We start from the raw sequence: 19,782 nt of genomic DNA on the forward strand, positions 1-19,782 counted from the left end.
AGATATGTTAAATAACTTGTTGGAAAAGAGGCAGTGCCTCTATTGAAGAAACTGTAGTCAGGGGCCCTAGCTGGGGCATCTCTAACTAACCGAAGAAGTGCCAAGGACAGGAAGAATCAGTCTTTGGGATCTGCCACATGCAGAGGGCACCAATATCAGATGACACCTTTATCAGTTAGGTCAAACTACTTTTGTCCTTTGTATCTCCTTCCCTCCACGCTTGCTTCACCAAGGAGCTAGAGATGTCCTAGTTGTTGAGTGGGGGACTGGCGGGAGGGAGAAGAGCTAGCTAGGAGGGTAAAGGGAAAAAAGCTGAGCAGGCTTCCCTTGCTACTAAAAAGTTCCAGCCTGAAACACTGAAGCAGACATTAGCTGGGGGCGAGATTTCCTTTTGAATGAAGTTCATAGTTTTCACTACCACATGTGATTAGACTTTTTTTTTTTAATTCAAATGAGACTACCACTGACCCTTAGAAATTCAAAGCATAATAAGGGAATATTATGAAAAACTTTATGCCAACAAATTTGACAACTTAGGTAAAACCAACGAACCCCTTGAAAGACACAAATTACTAAAGCTCACTCAAGAAACAGATAATCTGAGTAACCCAATATATATTAAAGAAATTGAAACTGTAGTTTAACGCCTTCCGATAAACAAAATTCCAGGCCCAGAAGACCTTACCGGGGAATTCTATCAAACATTTAAGGAAGGAATAATACCAATTGTACACAAATTCTTCCCAAGAACTGAAAGAGGGGAGGGAATACTTCCCAACTCATCTGTGACTTCATTATCTTGATGGTGGTGATGGATTCATGGGTGCGTACATGTCAAAACTTATCAAATTATGCACTACAAATATGCACAATTTCTTGTATGTCAATTACACCATAATAAAGGGGTTAAAACAGCTAAATCAGTACTTAGAGATAGCCATAGAATTTCCAATGCTTATATTAGAAAAGGAAGCTATCAAATCAATGATCTACGCTTCCACCTTATGAAACTAGGAAAAGAGCAAATTAAATTCAAACTAGCAGGGGCCGGCCCTGTGGCCGAGTGGTTAGGTTCATGTGCTCTGCTTCGGCGGCCCAGGGTTTTGCCAGTTTGGATCCTGGGCGTGGGCGTGGACGTGGCGCTGCTCATCAGGCCATGCTGAGGCGGTGTCCCACGTGCCACAGCTGGAGGGACCCACAACTAAAAGTGTACAACTATGTACTGGGGGGCTTTGGGGAGAAAAAGAAAAAATTTTTTAAAATCTTAAAAAAAAATTCAAACTAGCAGAAGGACAGAAATAATAAAGATAAAAACAAGAACAAATGAAAAAAGAAAAAGAACAAATGAAATCAAGGTTTTCATTGCTGGCCACAATGGAGTACGTGTACTATAGCCTCTCTCTCCTACTGATTATTACAACTCAAAACTCTCAACAAAATGTATAAAGCAACCACTTGAGGACTCTGACAAGTAAACAAAAGCAGGCAGACTCTGAAGGTGAGTCAAAGAGTGGAGAAGCACTTCATCCACCAGTGAGTTTCCTTTTTGTCCCCCCTCTTTTTTTGTAAGACTTTGTCCCAAAGGCCTAGAACCTCCACAAGTCCTGAGCTCATCCAAGGGCTGTGCATGCAAAGGAAAGCAAAGCTTTATGCCAAAGCTTTAAGAACTAAATTAAACTAAGATTTAGACCATAGCTCACGTCTGAGACTAACACCTGAGTGACAAATGCATGAGAAAGACCCAAAGCAGGACAGCAACGGCTTTGAAAACTGCACAAAGACTTAAACCACCACTCAAGTCTCAAACTAACCCCTGAGTGGTGCACACAAAAGCAGAGCCAAAGGAGCACAACAAAGGCTGTGCAAACTGAACTGACTGGAACCAACACCCCCAGAAGGTGAGACACAACTAGTGGTCTGAATCTAACCAGGTTTATTACCTGATAAACATTTAAAAAACAAAACAACACAACCACCACTATCTAGGGTAGAATCCAAAATCATTCAACATAACAAACCACCAGCAAAATGTGACCAATTCCCAAGGGAAAAGAAATCAACAGATGTCATTCCTGAGATCACCCAGATGCTGGAAATATCAAAGACATATAAGTAGCTATTATAACTAAAACTCTATGAGGTAAAGGCAAACACACTTGAAACAAATGGATAAAGAGAAGTCCTCAACACAGCTATAGAAACTGCAAAGAAAATTTGAAATTTTAGAAGTGAAAAACACAATATATAAAATTTGTTTAAAAAGCCAACTCATGAAATGGACTTAACAGTAGAATAGAGTTGACAGAGGCAAGAGTAATGAACCTGGAGTTAGACTGACAGAAACGATCCAAGCTGCCAACCTGAAGAATAGAGAAAAAGATTAGAGGGAAAAAAGAAAGAAAAATACAATCAGGGACCTGTAGGACAATATCAAAAGGTCCAACATTCATGTCATGAAGTCCTCAAAGGAGAAGAAAAAGAGACTAGTGCAGAAAAAAAGGTTTGAAGAAATAATGCCCCAAAACTTCTCAAATTTGGAGAAAGACATAAATTTACAGATTCAAGAAGCTCACTACACCAGAAACAATATAAACTCAAAGAAATACCCAGAAACATTACAATCAAATGACTGGAAAACAAAGTTAAAGAAAACACCTTGAACACCACCAGCGGGGGGAAAAAAGGCACGTTGCACAATGATTTAAATGACTGTGAAGTTCTCATCAGAAACAATGGAGGCCAGAAAACAATGGAACATCTTAAAAATACTAAAGAAGAAATGTCAACCCAGAATTCTATATCAAGCAAATACCCTTCAAGAATGAAGACAAATTTTAAAAAATTCTCAGAATGAAAACAAAGAGATTTTGTCACTAGCAAACCTGTTCTAAGACAAATGATACAGGATCTTCTCCACGGTGAAAGGAAATGATATCAGAGGGAAGCATGGAACTTTAGGAATGAATAAAGAGCAACAGAAATGGTAAGATATCTGGGTAAATATAATAGACTGTTTTTCTCCTTTTGAATTCTTTAAGATATGTATGATAGTTGAAAGCAAAAATTATAACATTGGGGATTTAAAATGTATGTGGATGTAATACATTTGAAAACCATAACATAAAGGAGAGAAGGTAAAGGGATCTATATTGTTCTAAAGCTTCTACATGTTACTTAAGTGTTAAAATATAACTCTAAGTAGAATGTAAAAGGTTAAGTATGTATATCTTAATCCCTAGAGCAACCACTAAATTAAAAAATAAATAAGGGGAAGGCCCCTTTGGCCGAGTGGTTAAGTTCGCCGGCCCCGCATCAGCGGCCCAGGGTTTCACTGGTTCGGATCCTGGGCACAGACATGGCACCGCTCATCAGGCCATGATGAGGCGGCGTCCCACATGCCACAACTAGAAGGACCCACAACTAGAATATACAACTATGTACTGGGGGGCTGTGGGGAGAAGAAGGAAAAAAAAAGAAGATTGGCAATAGATGTTAGCTCAGGTGCCAATCTTTAAAAATAAATAAATAAATAAGTAAAACAAGGAGATATTGACAAAAATTAAATAAATATGTTTAAAATAGAATACTTAAATTGCAATTGCACTTCCTGTGCAAGACCTGTGCATTCAAAATTATAAAATAGTACTGAGATAAATTTTAAAAGACCTAAATAAAAATGAGAGATACAACATGTTCATGAATTGGAAGACTCAATATTGTTAGGACTTCAACAATCCACAGCTTCCATGCAATCCCAAACAAAATCCCTGTAGGCTATTGTGTAGGAATTGACAAGCTGATTCTAAAATTTATATGAAAACACCAAGGATCTAGAATAGTCAAAAAATTATGAAAAGGAAGAACAAAGTTGGAAGATTCACACTACCTGATTTGAACACTTAATATAGGCTACAGTAATTACGACAGTGCGGTATTGGCCTATAGACCAATGCATATGCAGTCAACTGTTTTCAACAAGGGTGCCAAGGTCAATCAACAGAGAAAAGACAGTCTTTTCAAAAATGCTGCTGGAACAATTGAATATGCATATGTCAAAAAAAAGGACACTGACCTTTACTTCACACCAGGTAAAAATACTTATCTCATTATGGGGCATAGGTCTAAATGTAAGAGCTAAAATTAGAAATCTTCTGAAAGAAAACATATGAGAAAATCTTTGTTACCCTGGGTTAGATTGAGAATTGTTATATGGGGCACAAAAAGCATGAACCATAAAAGAAAAACTTGATAAACTGGACTTTATCAAAATTAAAAATGTCTGTTTTTTGAAACACACTGTTAAGATAAAAACAAGCCACAGCTTGGGGGTAAATACTTGGAAAACACATAGCTGATAAGGGACTTGCTTCCAGAATATATAAAGAACTCTCACAATTTAATGACAACAAAAATGGCAAAATATTACAACAAACAGTTCACCAAAGATGTACAGATGGCAAATAAGCACATGAAAAGATCCTCAACATTAGTTACTGGAGAAATGCAAATTAAAATCACAGTGAGATACTCTTACAGCTACTAAAAAGACCACCAATACTAATAATACCAAGTGCTGGGAAGGATGCAAAACACCTGGAACTCTCCTCTGTGGCTGGTGGGCAACCAAAATGGTACAGTCATGTTAAAAATACAGTTTGGTGGTGTCTTGTGAAGTTAAACATACATGTGACCAAGCAGTCCCACTCCAGATATTTACCCAAGAAATATGAAAATATATATCCATACAAAGACCTGAATATGAATGTTCATACCACCTTCTTTCATAACAACCCAATATTGGAAATAATTCGCATGTGCATAAATTGGTCCATGGATAAACAAAATGGAACATTATTCTACTACAAAAAGGAACAAACTGCTGATACATGTCACAACATGAATGACCCTAAAAGCATTAAGGTAAGTGAAAGAAGCAAGACACGTAGGCTACATACTCTAAGATTCATTTATACACCATTCTAGAAAGAAGAAAACTAGAACAAGATCAGATTGGGAAGTGCGGGAGAAGTTGAATTGTAAAGGGGCAGAAGGGGACATTTTAGGGAATGCCAATGCCCAGTATCCTGATTGTGGTGGTGGTTACATGACTATATATTTATAAAAAGTACAGAACTGTACTTAAGAAAAATAAACTCCATGGTATATAAATTATACCTCAATAAATCTCACTTTAAAATAAATATATAATGACAATACATGGAAAAAACATAGGTGAATTATGTTACCACATACAACCCAATATCATATTGTGCTATTTATGCATTTCATTTTATCAAACTACCTATTAAGCATTAAGGATAGACAAAACACTAACAAATACTGAATTCGAGTTAATAATATGCCTGTGGAGGTATTCGAGCTAATGATATGCCCGTAGGGGTGAAGTACTGATCTCTGCAACTTACTTTGAAAGGCAAGACACATAAAAAATAAAGTGTACTGATGGAAGGAGAGAAGAATTGCTTGGCAGATAGATATGAGGTAAGGCAAATATAGCTAAACCTAGGTGGTGGTATTATATGGGTGCTCAAACTACAATTCTTTCACTTGTTTCATGTGAAAATTTTCATAATAAAACGTTGGAGAAAAAAGAAGCTGGATAGAGAACCACAAAGTAAACCTAAAGTAAGTAGAAAAAATAAAAAGGAAATAAAAGTAAAAGGAGAAATCAACAAAACAGAAAACAAATGATAGAGAAAATTAACAGAGGTAAAAGTTCTTTCTGTGAAAAGCTCAATCAACTTCAAAGTTTGAACTACTACATGGGCTTGGACCATTTTTATTACTACAATGAGACAATTGCTTTTTTTTTAAAGATTGGCACCTGGGCTAACAACTGTTGCCAATCTTTTTTTTTTTTCTGCTTTATCTCCCCAAACCCCCCTGTACATAGTTGTATATCTTAGTTGCAGGTCCTTCTAGTTGTGGGATGTGGGACGCCACCTCAACGTGGCCTGATGAGCGGTGCCATGTCCGCGCCCAGGATCTGAACCCTGGGCCCCCGCAGCAGAGCGCCTGAACTTAACCACTCAGCCACAGAGCCGGCCCCAACAATGAGACTACTTTTGAGACTAACAGTTCCTAGAAGATTTTTATTATCTCAGAACCACCAGAGAATTTATAGGAACTGTCAGAGATTTCACCCGGGGCCAGAGGAACATACAGTTCTGGAAGTAGCTTGAAGTATGGAGGAGGGGGAAGAGAATCAATTGTCAGTAGCGAGTCCACGTGCTCCTGTCCCCATCACACCAGATCCCGCGCTCCTGGGTGACAGCCTTGTCATGTCTCCCCGGGCCTTTGAACCCCTCTTAGGGGATATTTAAAGCAGTGGATCTGAACTAGACATGGGCATCAGAATTATCTGGAGTGTTACTCAAAATGCACATAACCAGTCCATCTCAGGCTTTCTGAAACAGTTACTAGAGTGTGGGGTCTACTCGTGAGTATCCTGACGTTCCTTCCACAGGTCACTAAGTGATACACCTCTGGTTAACAACTGTGCCTTAAACAATATTCCGTATCACTAATAACTACAATAAAATAGTGACACCATTTCTTAAGAGCTCCCTGTATGCCAAGCACCCTTTTAGTTGCTTTACACTTGTCAACTCATTAAATTCTGACAATCCTGGACATTCTAGCATCAGTCCCATTCTACAAACAGGAGAGAGAGGCTAAGTCATGTGTGCAGAGTGACACTAGTGAGTGAAGAAGCCAGAATCTAAATCCAGGCCATGAGCTCCACAGACCAAGCTCTTAACCACTGGACTCTGGATAACTAACAAACCTCCTCCCTCTGCCCTCGTCACATCCAATCAAATCATTAATTATCGGATGTCGTCCACCAGCCCCACACCTGCGTAAGTAAGAAGAAGATGCAGACTCTTGTCTCTAGGGGTTTGTGTTCCAGGCAGAGAAATAAGCCACAGGCACTTAGATGGGTTTAATTAAAGAAAGTTACCAAATAGAATGCAAAAACGGAAGTTCAGCTACATTATTTAATGCTACACATGTAACCAATAAGGAAGCTAAAAGTAAGAATTTAACAAACATTGTGAAGAGCTGGGGAGCAGAAGAGCAAAGTGTAATTGAGCTGAATCTGTATTTTTCCTAGAGGAAAGATAAAAGTGAAAACGCCAGATTGCAGGCATGAAGGTATTCCCTGGACCCATGGAGGCGGTCATCCAGAAGAATGAAAAACAGAAAGCTTGAGAAGAGGCAGCCCTGGGAGGTGACTGGGGATGCACTAAGACTATCTGTATCCTGTACAGCTATGCACTCTGAGACCCAACATGTGCCTGCACTACTTTTAACACAAGGCAGTTTTTAATGAAAGGGAACTGTGACTCAAGACGGTGGACTGTGCCTCTGAGTTTGTTTTTCCCCCTTCCAGGATACCACTGAAATGAGAATGAGACTCATAGTCATTACGATTCCTGGAAACACTGGAAGTAGGAAAAAGTGTGCCATGAGCAGACCAGAAATCCTGATGAATCTCCACAAGGTGGCAGATGTGGGATTTAGCATGCAGTAAAGAGGAAACTGTAGCCCACAACGTCCCTGGGAGAAGCAACAGAGGCTGTGCGCACGCCAGCACAGGGAGGCTCTGAGAGTCAGAGACAGAGAGAGAGTGCATCTGCCAAGAAGGAGTGGGCTCTGAGGAAGCCATGCGGGAGTCACCTGGGATGAGCTGGGCCAGTGTCTGAGTACAGCTAGAGCTCTGAAATTAAGCTCTAAACGGCTGATGAAAAGCAGATTCAGATTCAGAAAATCTGAGGTGGACACCAAGAGTCTGCATTTCTAATAGAGCCTGGGAGATGCCCAGGCTGCTGGTCCACGGGCCAGCCTGACCCAGTCACAGCGTTCTTCAGGACGGGCCTGTGGAGTGGCCATTGTGAATGGGAGAGAAAAAGAGGAAGACCAACATCTGAAGAGTTTCTGGATCCCTGTCAGGGGCCCAGAGTTAAGGGAAAAAGCAGCTCTGCCCCGGACTGAGACAGTGCTCACAGAAGCATGCCACTGTGGGAGCAACGTCCTCTCAAGTTTCTTTCTTTTTTCAATAAACAAAGATAATACAAAAGACAATATAGTTGAGTGGGAGGGAAGTATTGATAAGAGGAGGAATCTGACAACAGGTGGTATCAAGTCAGACTGGAAGAGTCTGAGGAAATAAGAACAAACAGACCTGTGTGAAGGGTGACACTGTTCAGCCACAACATGAGGGCAGGCAGGGACATGGTGGGTACCTGGCCTGGTACACGTGAAAGCCACTAGCAAAGCCTTTTTGTCCATACCCACTCCAATAAACCAGGTAGGAGAAGTTCCCTGAGACTGAAGAAAAGACTCCACATTTCAGCCTTAAAGGGCCCCCAGTATGCCAAATAAACAGGAACCATCTCACCTCCACCCACATCTCTCCTGATGAAAACGCAAATGCGCAAGTAAGGGGGGAAACCCCAAAAGCTTCCAGAAGGCAGGGAGAGGAGGAAGGGGAAAAGGCTCAGCACTTCTCAGTAGCCACCCAGGATGCTGGAACGTAGAGACAGGATCTAAAGAAGAGCAGTGGCTGCCCTCTGTCTGCACCCCAAGCAAGAACAAGGGGGCTGGAGAAGGGTGGCAGGTGGGGGCATCGTGTGGCTATTACAGCAGCTCATTCCATCAGACCCAAGATGTGTCCCCAAGTCTGGGGACTCTGAGAAGAGCTCCTGGGGGCGCCCCCGAGGCCACGCTCTCACTGACCTACTAGGTCCCCCTTGCCCTGGCCTGAATGGCCCGGCATGTGCTCACCTGGACAGCTCTGCATTGGGGTTTCTCTGCCTGCCATCCCAGCCTCTTCTCCTTGTCCCAACCTGAAGATCACATCTGGTTTGGCCATTAGGTACCCTGTGGATAGGAAAATGACACAGGACTTCGTGATTGATGCCAGAGGCATTCCAGAACCGAGGCCCACCCTTGCAGGCTGAAGGTGGTCCAGCCTCGGTGACTGCCCCACAAGCACAGCTGTTTGCCCCCCAAAGCAGAACATTCACAGAGAAGATGAGAGCACAAACAACCTGTGCGGGGTGCCAACGGGATTATGAATCCCTGACAGTGAGCCCTAGGCCCAAGCTCATTTAGGGCTTCAGAGGCCCCTGAGCCTGCAGCCATGAGAGACGGAGACACGAGTGGGAGCATTCTAGTCACACCGTGGAGCAGTCCCTCACCCACGGAGACCAGGTGGCTGTAGTTCTCCAGCATGACATCCCTGTAGAGGTTCTTCTGAGCACCGTCCAGTTGCTGCCACTCCTCCAGGGTGAAGTCCACAAACACGTCCTTGAAGGTCAAGCATTCCTGCAACAGCACATTGCTCTTTAGCTCAGTGATCGGCTAGCGGACAGGCAGACCATTTCAAGTTCGTCAAGTGCCTCCTCCGTGCCCATCCTAAGTCCTTCACGTGTAGTAAGGATTTTGATCCTCCCCACCACCCAGGAGAAGCCTGACAGATGAGGACAGTGAGGCACCCAGAGTGTAAAGTCACTCGCCCAGGGTCGCACAGCTAGGAATTGGGGATTAAAATCCACTTGGTCTGGTTTCCACACACACATTCTTCAATACTACACTGCATTGCCTTTCTCTCTAGAATTGTTCTTGAGCTGCTCACCGTCCACAATTTGACACGGTATAATATATAGGGTGTTTATGTAGCTAAAATTATTTTAAACTTTATAGGAAAACAGATTGGGTGTTAGAAATATCTTTCCCTGGAAATCATTCATTCGACACACACTTATTGAACAGAGACCAAGCTGGCAAGTCCAGAGGATGTAAACATTAATAAAAACAAACACAGCTCCTGAACTGAAGGAGCTTCAGTCCAGTACAAGGAGAAAGACAACACTTGGAAACTCACATATGAAAGGGAGGGAGGGAGGCAGTGAGGAGGGCTGCCTCCCAAGGGCAGTGACAGAGAAGGCTTTGCAGAGGATATACGACTAGAATAGTCTAAACACAGCTCCTCAATCACGACCCACAGTGCCAATCTTAGCTAATCAGTCATGAGACAAAGAACAGGTCTGTGTCTGGCCTGGTCAGCAGATTGAGGTAAAAAAGGATCTGTGTTTGGCCTGTCATAGCCAAACAAGAGTTTACTCCTCTAAGTGCCTGGATTCCTATAAGAGAGCCATAATCCATCTATTTATGCTCCGGGTCCCATCCTGTCCTACCCACACTCAGTGGTCTTAAATTCAATGAGACATTTTGCACCCACAAGGGCCCAAAAGGCCATAGGTGGCACCAGTTCACTCAGCTTTGCAGAGGATACGATGCAGGAGGCAGGAAACAGCATGCAGAAGGGGCATGACAGGCATGTGTCACCAGCAGGAGTCTTAGTCCAATCCAGTAGCTATGAGCCCAGACTAGGCCCCGCCACACTGCCCTGTGATAACTGAGGTGCGCAACAACAAGACCACACTGCTGAGTGCAGGGAACATCTGGCTGAGAAGCCCAAAGCTGCTCCATAGACCAGCATCTCTTGTCACAGGCCCCTGGGCACCTCTTCCAGGGGCCTGGCAAAGGACATGCCCAGTTATAAAAGTTACACAGAACTCAGGAACCCAAGTCTGTGGCTTCCCTCTAGCTATGCACAGTTATTCACAGTCCTCCCAGTTCAGAGGCAGTTTGCCACTCTGGAGTCATTTTTACCATAAGTAAGAACGCCTGGTAACACAGCCTCATTCCACATTATCGGGTTTCCAGTGACACAAGGCTGAAACCAGGTTAACTCAAGGTCCTATTTCCCTAAGGAGCAGAAGGGTTTTATTAACACTAACTCAGTCTTATACTTCAATGATGGCAAAAGTTAAAAACCACTAACAGATCCTACACATACAGGGTCAGAATTCAGTTCATAATCAAAGGATCTCAAATCATGGCCGAAAAGGCCATTAGGAAAATCTGGCTAGGAATTTCTGCGGGGAAAAGACACACCATAAAACTGGATTCGCTATCTCACTCCAAAGTCCAAAATAAATTACAGATGAGTTAGAGATTTAAATGTGTGCAAGATAACCATAAAACTAATAGATGAGTTAAACGTTTCTACAATTTTAGAGTGGCGAAAGTCTTTCTAAGCCATCCCCAAATTCAGAAGACATACAGCCAAACTGATAAACCTGACTACCTAGACATTAGGAATTTCTAAAGTAGCAAAAACAAAGTTTAAAAATTCTCAAACATTAATATCAAGGTGGTAAAAATACTTGTAAGATACATAACAATGATCTAATTTCCTTCACGCACTAAAATTCTAACACATCATTAAGAAAAAGACCACAAGCTAATACATGTACCTGAAGCAATGTGAAGTAAATTTCAAATAGGATACCATTTATCAACCTTCAGATTCTTCTTTTCCTGGAGATGTGTCTGACTTACAACATCGGATGAGTTTAAGGTGTACAGCATGTCGACTTGATACATTTATATACTGCAGGATGATGGCCCTGTGGCGTTAGCTAACACCTCCACCACGTCACATTATTATCATTTATTCTTTCGTGGTGAGGACAATTAAGATCTAGTCTCTTAGTGACTTTGAGGTTTATAATACAGCACTGTTGACTGTAATCACTATGCTGTGCATTAGATCGCCAGGACTTATTTATACCCTTCAGGTTCTTAAACATTAAGAAGGTTGATAAGACCCAGTGCAGTCAAGCGTGGCGAAAAACACCAAAGAAGTTATAAACTTTACTGCCTCCAGGGGGTGGGGGAGCAACTGGTTAAAGCACATCAAAATGCACACTGCAAATACCCTATCACACGGCACTGCCCTCTCTGGATTTCCCCCTAGGCTTCCAATAAGTCAGTAGCAAACACAACTCAATAGAATGGACAAAAATCCACAGCAACAGAAATATAAGTGGCTACTAAACATAGAAAGAGATGATAAACCTCACTAAAGTTCAAATACATGCTAATTAAACAGTAAGATGTTGACTTGTACCTGTAAGACTGGTAAATAGTCACAAGACAGAGAGCCACTGTTCACGAGGGTACTGGAACATGAGTATTCTCATCTAAGGCTGGCTGACAGGTAATTTGGCAGGTCCTACTAAGTTTTTTCCTCCTATTTTCACCAGTAGTTGCATTTACAGGACTCTATGCTACTGAACCATTTATAAGCCCATAAAGATGTTCAAGGCAGCAGGATTTGTATCAGCAAAAAGGAAGGGGAGAGATGGCCCTGAATGTCCTGTGCTCCTGGGAATCCAGTAATGGTGGAATGACAGCTACATTACCAGGCAACACTGCTTATGATAAAAATGACCCTGATTATAAACAAACTGCCTCTGGCCTGGGAGGATGACAGAGTGGTTACATGCAGCATTCCGGCTATACTCGCTGTACTCTAGAACAGCCATTATAAAAACTGGCCGACATGAAAGGATGTCTGGTATATTTTTGTTAAAGGAAAAAAAGCCAAATTTCGGAATATGTATATTAGGGGTACATTTTCATGAAAAGCAATCCATGCAAAGTTTTGGGTTTTTTGTATACACACACACAACACACACACACCTGGAAGGCAAACAGTAGAAGGGCTGACACTGGTTTCATTTGTCAGAAAGCCACAGAAAAGGAGGACCAAACACGAGCCCTGTTTTCTGGTCTTGAAAACTAGGGAGGGTACCCATCTTTTCATACGGCATCCCCCTTTTCTCTTAAACATTGCCTGTCCTATCGGCTGACTGCTTTTCTAGCACAGTTTAGGTCTTTTTTGTACCATGGGTTGCATTGTCTGTCTATAAATCCTCTGTGTGTCATACGTACCACATGTATTTTCTCAAACGTCTTTTGACCGTACAGATTTTAACATCCTAATGCAATCTAATCTGACAACCTTGCTCTTCATGGTTTCTGGGTTTGGCATCTTCATTAAAAATATTTCTTGCACTGAGCAAGGTTATATAAATAGCCTCTGAAATTTTCCTCTAATCTCTCGAATAAAAATTTAGTTCTTTAATCAGTCTGGAATTTTACTTTTATATGCAGAAGAGTCGAGCTTTGTTTCCATCTAGACAGAGAGACAACGGTGCCACCATCATTCATTAACCACTGTTTTTCCACATAATTAAAATGACATTTTTATAATCTTGACTTGCAGAAGACGTTTTAAGCAATACATGAAATCTAGAAGCCACTAAAGATTGTGAAATTAGACCACGTTTAAAAAATTTAAGTGTCTATTCCCCAAGATATATAATCCAAGCCAAAACAAATGACAAATCATGAAAAAATATTTACAACATGTATGACAGAGGTCTGATTTACTTATTATGTTAGCATAAAGAGCTGGCAATCAGTAATCAAAGTAATTCCACACCCAAGAGAAAAAACGAGCAAATGACTCGAATAAACATCTGAAAGGAAAAGGCACAAATGGTGTTTAAAATATGAAAAGACACTCAAGTCAAAAATGCAAATTAAAATGCACCACTCTTTTCTCTCCTCACCATGTTTGCGAGAATCACTGTGATTGCCTGTTCATGGGAAAAGGCATCCTATGGTGGCTAGCAGTGCACAGAACACACTATCTGGGGGGCAATTTGACGATCTTGAATCATAGTTCAAGATTCTTGTAGTCACGGACCCAGAAAGCTCCCTTCTAGAAAGATGTACTCACATGCAGACAACTGGAGTGTACACGGATATTCACTGCTACGTTGCTTACAGTAGCCAAAGACTAGAAATAGCCCGAATGTACCTCACTAGGAGAAAGGTAAATAACAAATGGTATTTCCATCCAGTAGAACATCGAGTGGCCATTTTTGTAAACGGGGTAGACTGCTGGTTTAAACCTTGGGTCATTTTGTCCCCCAGGAGACATTTGGCAATGTGGGGAGACACACTGGTTGCCAAAACCGGAGGAGGGAGTACGACCAGCATCCAGTCAATAGAGGCCAGGGGACGCTGCCATACATGCTGCAATGCACAGGACAGTCCCAGACAACAAAGAATAATTTGGCCCAAAATGGCAATAGTGCCACACTTCAGAATCCCTGGGACAGACTCTGCACAAGTGCACTGGAAGCATCATTAAGGACTAGAATGTTCTCCAATTTGTAAAAAATTAAAAAAGAGAGGGAGAAAAAGAAAAGTGATTCCTCTGTCTAGGCAGAACGACACGCACACGTGATCTCTGGAAGAATGCATGCACCAGTAAAGGAGGAGACGGCGGACTGGGGACAGAATTGTTCTCCACCCTCTGTGGAGCAAAGCTCTCATTTGAAAGTTTTACCTTGTGCATGCATTACTTTACAAATGCTTGGTTCAATTCATTAATGTTCTGTTCAGGATATTTTTTCAATTTTGGCATCCATATTCTTAAGTGAAACTGGTTTATAATTTTCCTTTTTGTAGTATCTCCATCAAATTTAAAGTTAAGTGGCTTTATAAAATGAATTGGGTGCTTTCTCATCTCTCAACAGCCTGGAAAATTGGAACATAGAAATTATCTGGTCTTTAAAAATCAGGAGGAGGAGTAATTATGAAGGATGTGGAAGGACACATTTAAGGTTTGAGCACCTGTTAGTTAAAAATCCGATTTCCATGTATAACCTCCATAATACTTGTAGTACTGAGCAAACAGACACACAGAAAGTTGTTCGTGAGGCACTGTTTGTAATACTAAAAACATTCAAATCAAAAATATCCAAGGATAGAGAAATGGTTAAATGATACAGCCAGACCACACAACAGGAACTGATCATCTTTGTATACTGACGAGGAACAACATCCAGAAGATAAACGTGCGGGAGCAGCAAGATGGGTAGGGGAGTATGACAGCATTTGTGCAAAAATGCACACAGCTTCACATGTGCGTCTGTTTTCGGCTTATTAAACGGATGTACATGCTCACAACGCTGTCACCAAACTGTTAACAGTGGGCATCCCTGAGGAAGAACTTGGGAGTGCGGGAGAAGAAATGGGGATGTTTGGGCTACTATTTTTATATGCATATTAAAACATTAAGCATGGATTTACTTTATTTTAAACCTAATAAAGAGAAGAAAGTGAACTGGAAGGACGCTAAGTGTATGTATTTAAACAATCTTCTCTGAGATGGAAAAGAAGACACAGATTTTTCAACGTTACAATACAGACTCCCAAAAGCTGCCTCCAGTTCACTGGAGACAAAGAAGGGGTAATCAGGAACTCACCTGGGCGTTGGCCATCCTGTTCTGCCCCGGACAAAGGATGGAGATCTACAAAGGCAGGATTAGAGGGTCGAGATCAGTGCACACAGCCCTGAGACCATCATCGCCAGCCCAGTAAGAATCTTCCTTGAACCGTCAGAATGACCTGGAAACACGGCCTCGTAGCTCTAGCCTGTCCCCGTGGGACATGGCTAAGATCATGTGGCTTTTGCACACAGAATCTTTTTTCTCTTCCTGGACGGATGTATGGCTTGTGTTTAAAGACATCTACCCAGAAGCCATTAACAACCTGACACCTCCTTTCTCTCAAGAATTCTATTCCTGGAAATGCACCCTAAGTAATCAATCACGAATAAGCACAAAGCCGCAGGGATATTAACTTGTTTGCAGCATCCAGAAACTTGGAAGCAACTAAACCTCCAGCAGAGGGGACTCAGTTAAAAAATAAGACACACACAACGGGACACCTCGTGGGCTTTAAAAATGCTATGGAATCTTGTTTGCATTTCTCAACATGTTTAAAAGCAGGTTCCAAAAAAGCAAGTGCAGCACGATGCCACTTGTTCAGCAGTGTGTCCGAACTGAGGAAGAGAGTCTAGAAGAGCATCTGTTTCACTGCAGACACTGCTTACCTCTGAGTGGTGATTTCACCTGTCCTCTGCTGGGTACTTGCATTTTCTCATTTGTGACAGTGAATACTAATTACTAGTAAAATGAATATTAAAAATGATTACAAATCACCTATGCTCACGCTGAGCCCTAGAGGTGTAGGACCCTGGACAAAGTGTGGAGGACAGGGACACCTTGCTGTGGTTTGCAGGAGAGAGAGAAAACAGGGCTGAGAGCCCTGGGGGGAGGAGAGGGCGGAGGAGGAGGTGAAGAGCCAGCACTGGTCAGTTCCACAGGGAGCTGGAAACCACTGACCTTGCCCCCTGCCCCCTCTGCCCCTTGCAGGCCCACCACCACCCTGTTCCCGCCCCCGCACTTCCTCCTTTCCCATGATTTCCATTTGACTGTCCTGCTCCTCCCTGCTTGGAAGTTTGAAAGGAAAGTGTCACTGAAGAGCTTTTGGGCAGAGTAACCGCGGCCACTGGAGCAACCCCTGCAGCAGCATCAGGACAAAGGCATTCAGCGCCTCGTAGCTTTACAAGTCACGTTCTCAGGCCCAGTTACACTGGCATCAAAATGAGGCGGCAGACCTGGATGATCACATGCCTGCAGACTACTCTGAAATTGCACAAACCAAAAGAAAAACAGAAAGTAAACTTACAGAAAAGAACCTTTTCTGCACTTTAGTCAAGATGGAGGGAGAGTCAACATTTCCGCTAGAGGAGGGTGAGATGTTCCTAGTACAGGACTGACTCAAATGCAGAAACGGCCAAGGGCAAAAGAGGGCAGCAGGATGGTGTGGGCACAGCAGTGTCAGGACAGAAGTCCTGTGAGGCTGGCAGCGATCCTTCCCCGCCTCATCACGCCCCCCCCCCCCTTGCAGGCACTAGAGCAGGGCACCTGTCCTCAGGGCAGCGTCCCTCCATCCAGCTGCGCCCTTCAGCTGTCTCCTGCAATAGGGGTCCGACCGCTCACCATCACACCACCCTTGATGGTGCTGGAAGTTGAGCCAGCATGGCCGCCTTGCTCTGTGTCTGCTGGCCGGAGGGACAGAGGCCACTGCACGGACAGCTCTTCTACCACCTCGTTCCTGTGAGCCTCCTGCCTCTGCCCTGAGCCTCTGCGTCTGGGCTCTGGGCTGAGGCTTCTCCTCCAACTCCCCTCAGAGGAGCTCTCTTGCTCCTCAGGAGCCAGGACCAAAGCATTCAGAGCCAAGGGCCTCTCAGCTGGGACCCTCACTTCAGCACCAGAGGTCTCCCTCGGGCCGGGGAACTCACCTCCTCCTGAGGCCTCACACCTGCTGTTCCGGAGACTGACAATCGGAGCCCAGGGCACATAAGCTGGAGCGTGAAGGCGAGCACTGGTCTCAGCTACGCACCCCGACCCTGGAAAGACAATGACCACACAGGAGATGCAATCAGCAACCCCGATGATGCAGGGAAGTGGAGGAAAACCCAAATGTTTTCCTGGACACGAGGAGGCGCAGTGCCTCGTCCTCGTTTTAGGAGTTAACATTTATCGAGAGCTCAACTATCGCCAGACGAGGAGCTAGGCACTGTCTGACTTCCTCAGAGCCCGGGCTCTGGAACCAACTGCCTGCCTCCTCTGGGCCTTTAGTCACTCGATAAAGAGGTGAGCGCCTACTGTGTGCCTGTTCCACTGCTCTACGTGTTGCAGAGACCTCAGTGAACAAAGTGTAGGAGCTCCCCGATCTTGCGGAGCAAGATTCTAGCTGGGGAGACAGTCAGCAACAAACATGATAAAGAAATCACAGGGTGCGTTCGAAAGGGATCAGTGCCAGGAGGAAAAAAGCACAAAGAAAAAGGATGCCCCGCTTTCCTAGCTGTGCGCCTTTGGACAGGTTCCGAGCCTTTCCCCTCTTGCTTTCTCTCTCTAAAATGAAGAGACGCGTAGCACCTCCCTCACAGGGCTACTGTGGACATTAGGGTGCAACCCAACGGGGCCTCGTATTTACTAGGCACTCAGTGAGCACTCGCTGCATGAATCAATGAATGAATCAATGAATCACTCGCTGACCTCCACGGTCCTGCCACTCCACCTTCGGGGACGCGAGCCCGTTAACCCTGGCCCCTCCGACCCCCGCATCGCGGCGTATCCCCAACCCCGCCTCCCTCACAGCGACACCAGCAGTCCGACGTCCCTGGGCGGATAACAACAGGCAGCGTGAACTCGCGCCGCCCTCGGGGTCAGCAGAGCACTTTCGCTCCCCGGCAGCCCGGGGGCCCGAGGTCGGGGCGCGGCGCAGGCGCAGCAGCCGTTTGGTGGGGGCGGGGATGGGAGTCGAGGCCGCCGCTGCCAATGGCGAACATGGCGCCTGGCCGGCACGATGATTCTGACGTGCTTCCCTTTGAGGCGAGATGAGAACGACAGGAACGTGCGACCGTTTTCCGGGACGAGTCGCACGAAAGGCTGAGGGCGCCGAGAGGCGAGTGGGCTCCTCGCGGCCGGTCGCAGGGTCCGGCTCCCCGCCGCCTCCGAGGCCGGAGCGCCCTCTCCCCGGTCGTCCTCCTGCGCGGCCGGCCCTGTCGTCGCTGCGCAGCCTGGGGGCTTCGCGCCCCTCCGTCCCCCAGGCCACACTTTCCGCTTCTTTTAGATCCCCAGAGTGAGAAAACGCCGGTGGCCGTGCTGCCGGCAACGGCCGCACTTGGGCGCGGCCATTTTGGGGCGGGGCCTCCCCATCCCACCCGGGTTGTGGTCTCAGGCGCAGGGGTCAAAGGGCAGGGGTCAGGCTCCGTGGGGGAATTGTTTTGGGAGGTGAGCTGGAGGGTCAGCGCCCTGCACATATGAGAGAGAAACCCTCTTGACGCCTGTTCTCCTGAAATGAATCGAAGATCTCCAGTTTCTGGGACCCTGGGGTCCTGGGAGAATCTGGTTTTTGCTCTTTTGCAAACAGAGCGTCAAGTAGCAGAGAGCCGGTCTCTCTGACAGTGCCAGCCAGTGGCAACATGGCCTGCTATAAAGGCCTGTAGTGCCTTTGAGGACATTTCTGTTTCCTGTCAGAGTCTGGGGGAAAGAGGCCAAGTTTGTGCGCTGTGTGTCTTGTACCTGTCAGGTGACCAAGCCGAGCTGCTTGGGTGGGGCCTGGAGAGGTCTCAGCTCAGATACACCCCGTTCCTTCTCTGCTAGAGCCAGCACACGCCAGGCACTGCTGAGAGAAGCGTGTGACACAAACTCATGGAATCCGTCGTGCATTTATTTAATCTTCCATCTGCTCGTGCTGCTTTCTCCCTCTCTCCCTTTCCTCTCTAGGAGTTAACTAACATTCCCGGGTGGTTCGGATGAATCATAGCCCGAATCTAGAACCAGCGTTCTCCTAGGTAGTGGCTCTGTCCAAGCCTGTGTGGAAGTCCCTGGAGAAGAGTCTGCTTGCTGTCAGGCGTGTGAGCAGGGAATTGTCCCCCTCTGTGAATTCTTGGTGCGTTTGTAAATGATGGCCAGGTTTAGAGATACTTATGTATTATTTCTAGAGGAGAGGTGACGTGATAACCTTCTTTTCAGGCATCACTATCACGAGGCAGGAAAAGTTAAGAGAGTCAGTATGACAGTGTCCTGAGGACAGTGGAGAAACCCCCAGCTGCAGAAAGACGTGGTCTTTGCCCTGGTCAGACTCTTCCCGCATCGTGCTTCTACAGGGACAAGTGCTTACACGGAAAGAGAAGGGACTGATGCTTCAGATGGGGCCTGCTGGAGGAAGCACTGTTATTGCTCATGCAATGCCAGCATTTCCTGGTAGTGACTTTGGTACCTGGGAACCAAGAAACACGTTCAGGTGTTGCAGCCCTGTTGCCTATCCACAGACTCCAGGGACTAATAGTAACTAGACACAGGCTACAGCTCCTGTATTAATCTAGGTGAGCGAAACTACTGGAATAATTAGCCCTCAAATGTAATGGCTCAGGCACAATCTCTTTCTTGCTCACGTAAGAATCAGCCA

General features: G+C 44.7%; 1 protein-coding gene across 4 annotated transcripts in view; it reads right to left on the reverse strand.

Moving 5' to 3' along the window:
• ZNF674 (zinc finger protein 674) overlaps positions 1-18,514 on the reverse strand; it is a 29,805-nt gene extending 11,291 nt beyond the window's left edge. Inside the window, exons 1-5 of one of the 4 annotated variants that reach the window (XM_070502745.1) lie at positions 17,965-18,514; positions 17,105-17,212; positions 15,222-15,266; positions 9,225-9,351; positions 8,809-8,904 (exon numbers count right to left, since the gene is read on the reverse strand). In XM_070502745.1, coding sequence (XP_070358846.1) covers positions 8,809-8,904; positions 9,225-9,351; positions 15,222-15,266; positions 17,105-17,164 — 328 coding nt within the window. In that variant the 5' untranslated portion in view covers positions 17,165-17,212; positions 17,965-18,514. Of the gene's footprint in view, positions 1-8,808; positions 8,905-9,224; positions 9,352-15,221; positions 15,267-15,850; positions 15,978-16,727; positions 16,747-17,104; positions 17,213-17,864 lie in introns of those variants that run through there. The other 3 variants (XM_070502744.1, XM_070502747.1, XM_070502746.1) reach the window with 3 other exon arrangements.
• Between the last annotated feature and the right edge of the window lie 1,268 nt (positions 18,515-19,782).

The sequence above is a fragment of the Equus asinus genome, chromosome X, assembly GCF_041296235.1.
Source record: "Equus asinus isolate D_3611 breed Donkey chromosome X, EquAss-T2T_v2, whole genome shotgun sequence".
NCBI lineage: Eukaryota > Metazoa > Chordata > Mammalia > Perissodactyla > Equidae > Equus > Equus asinus.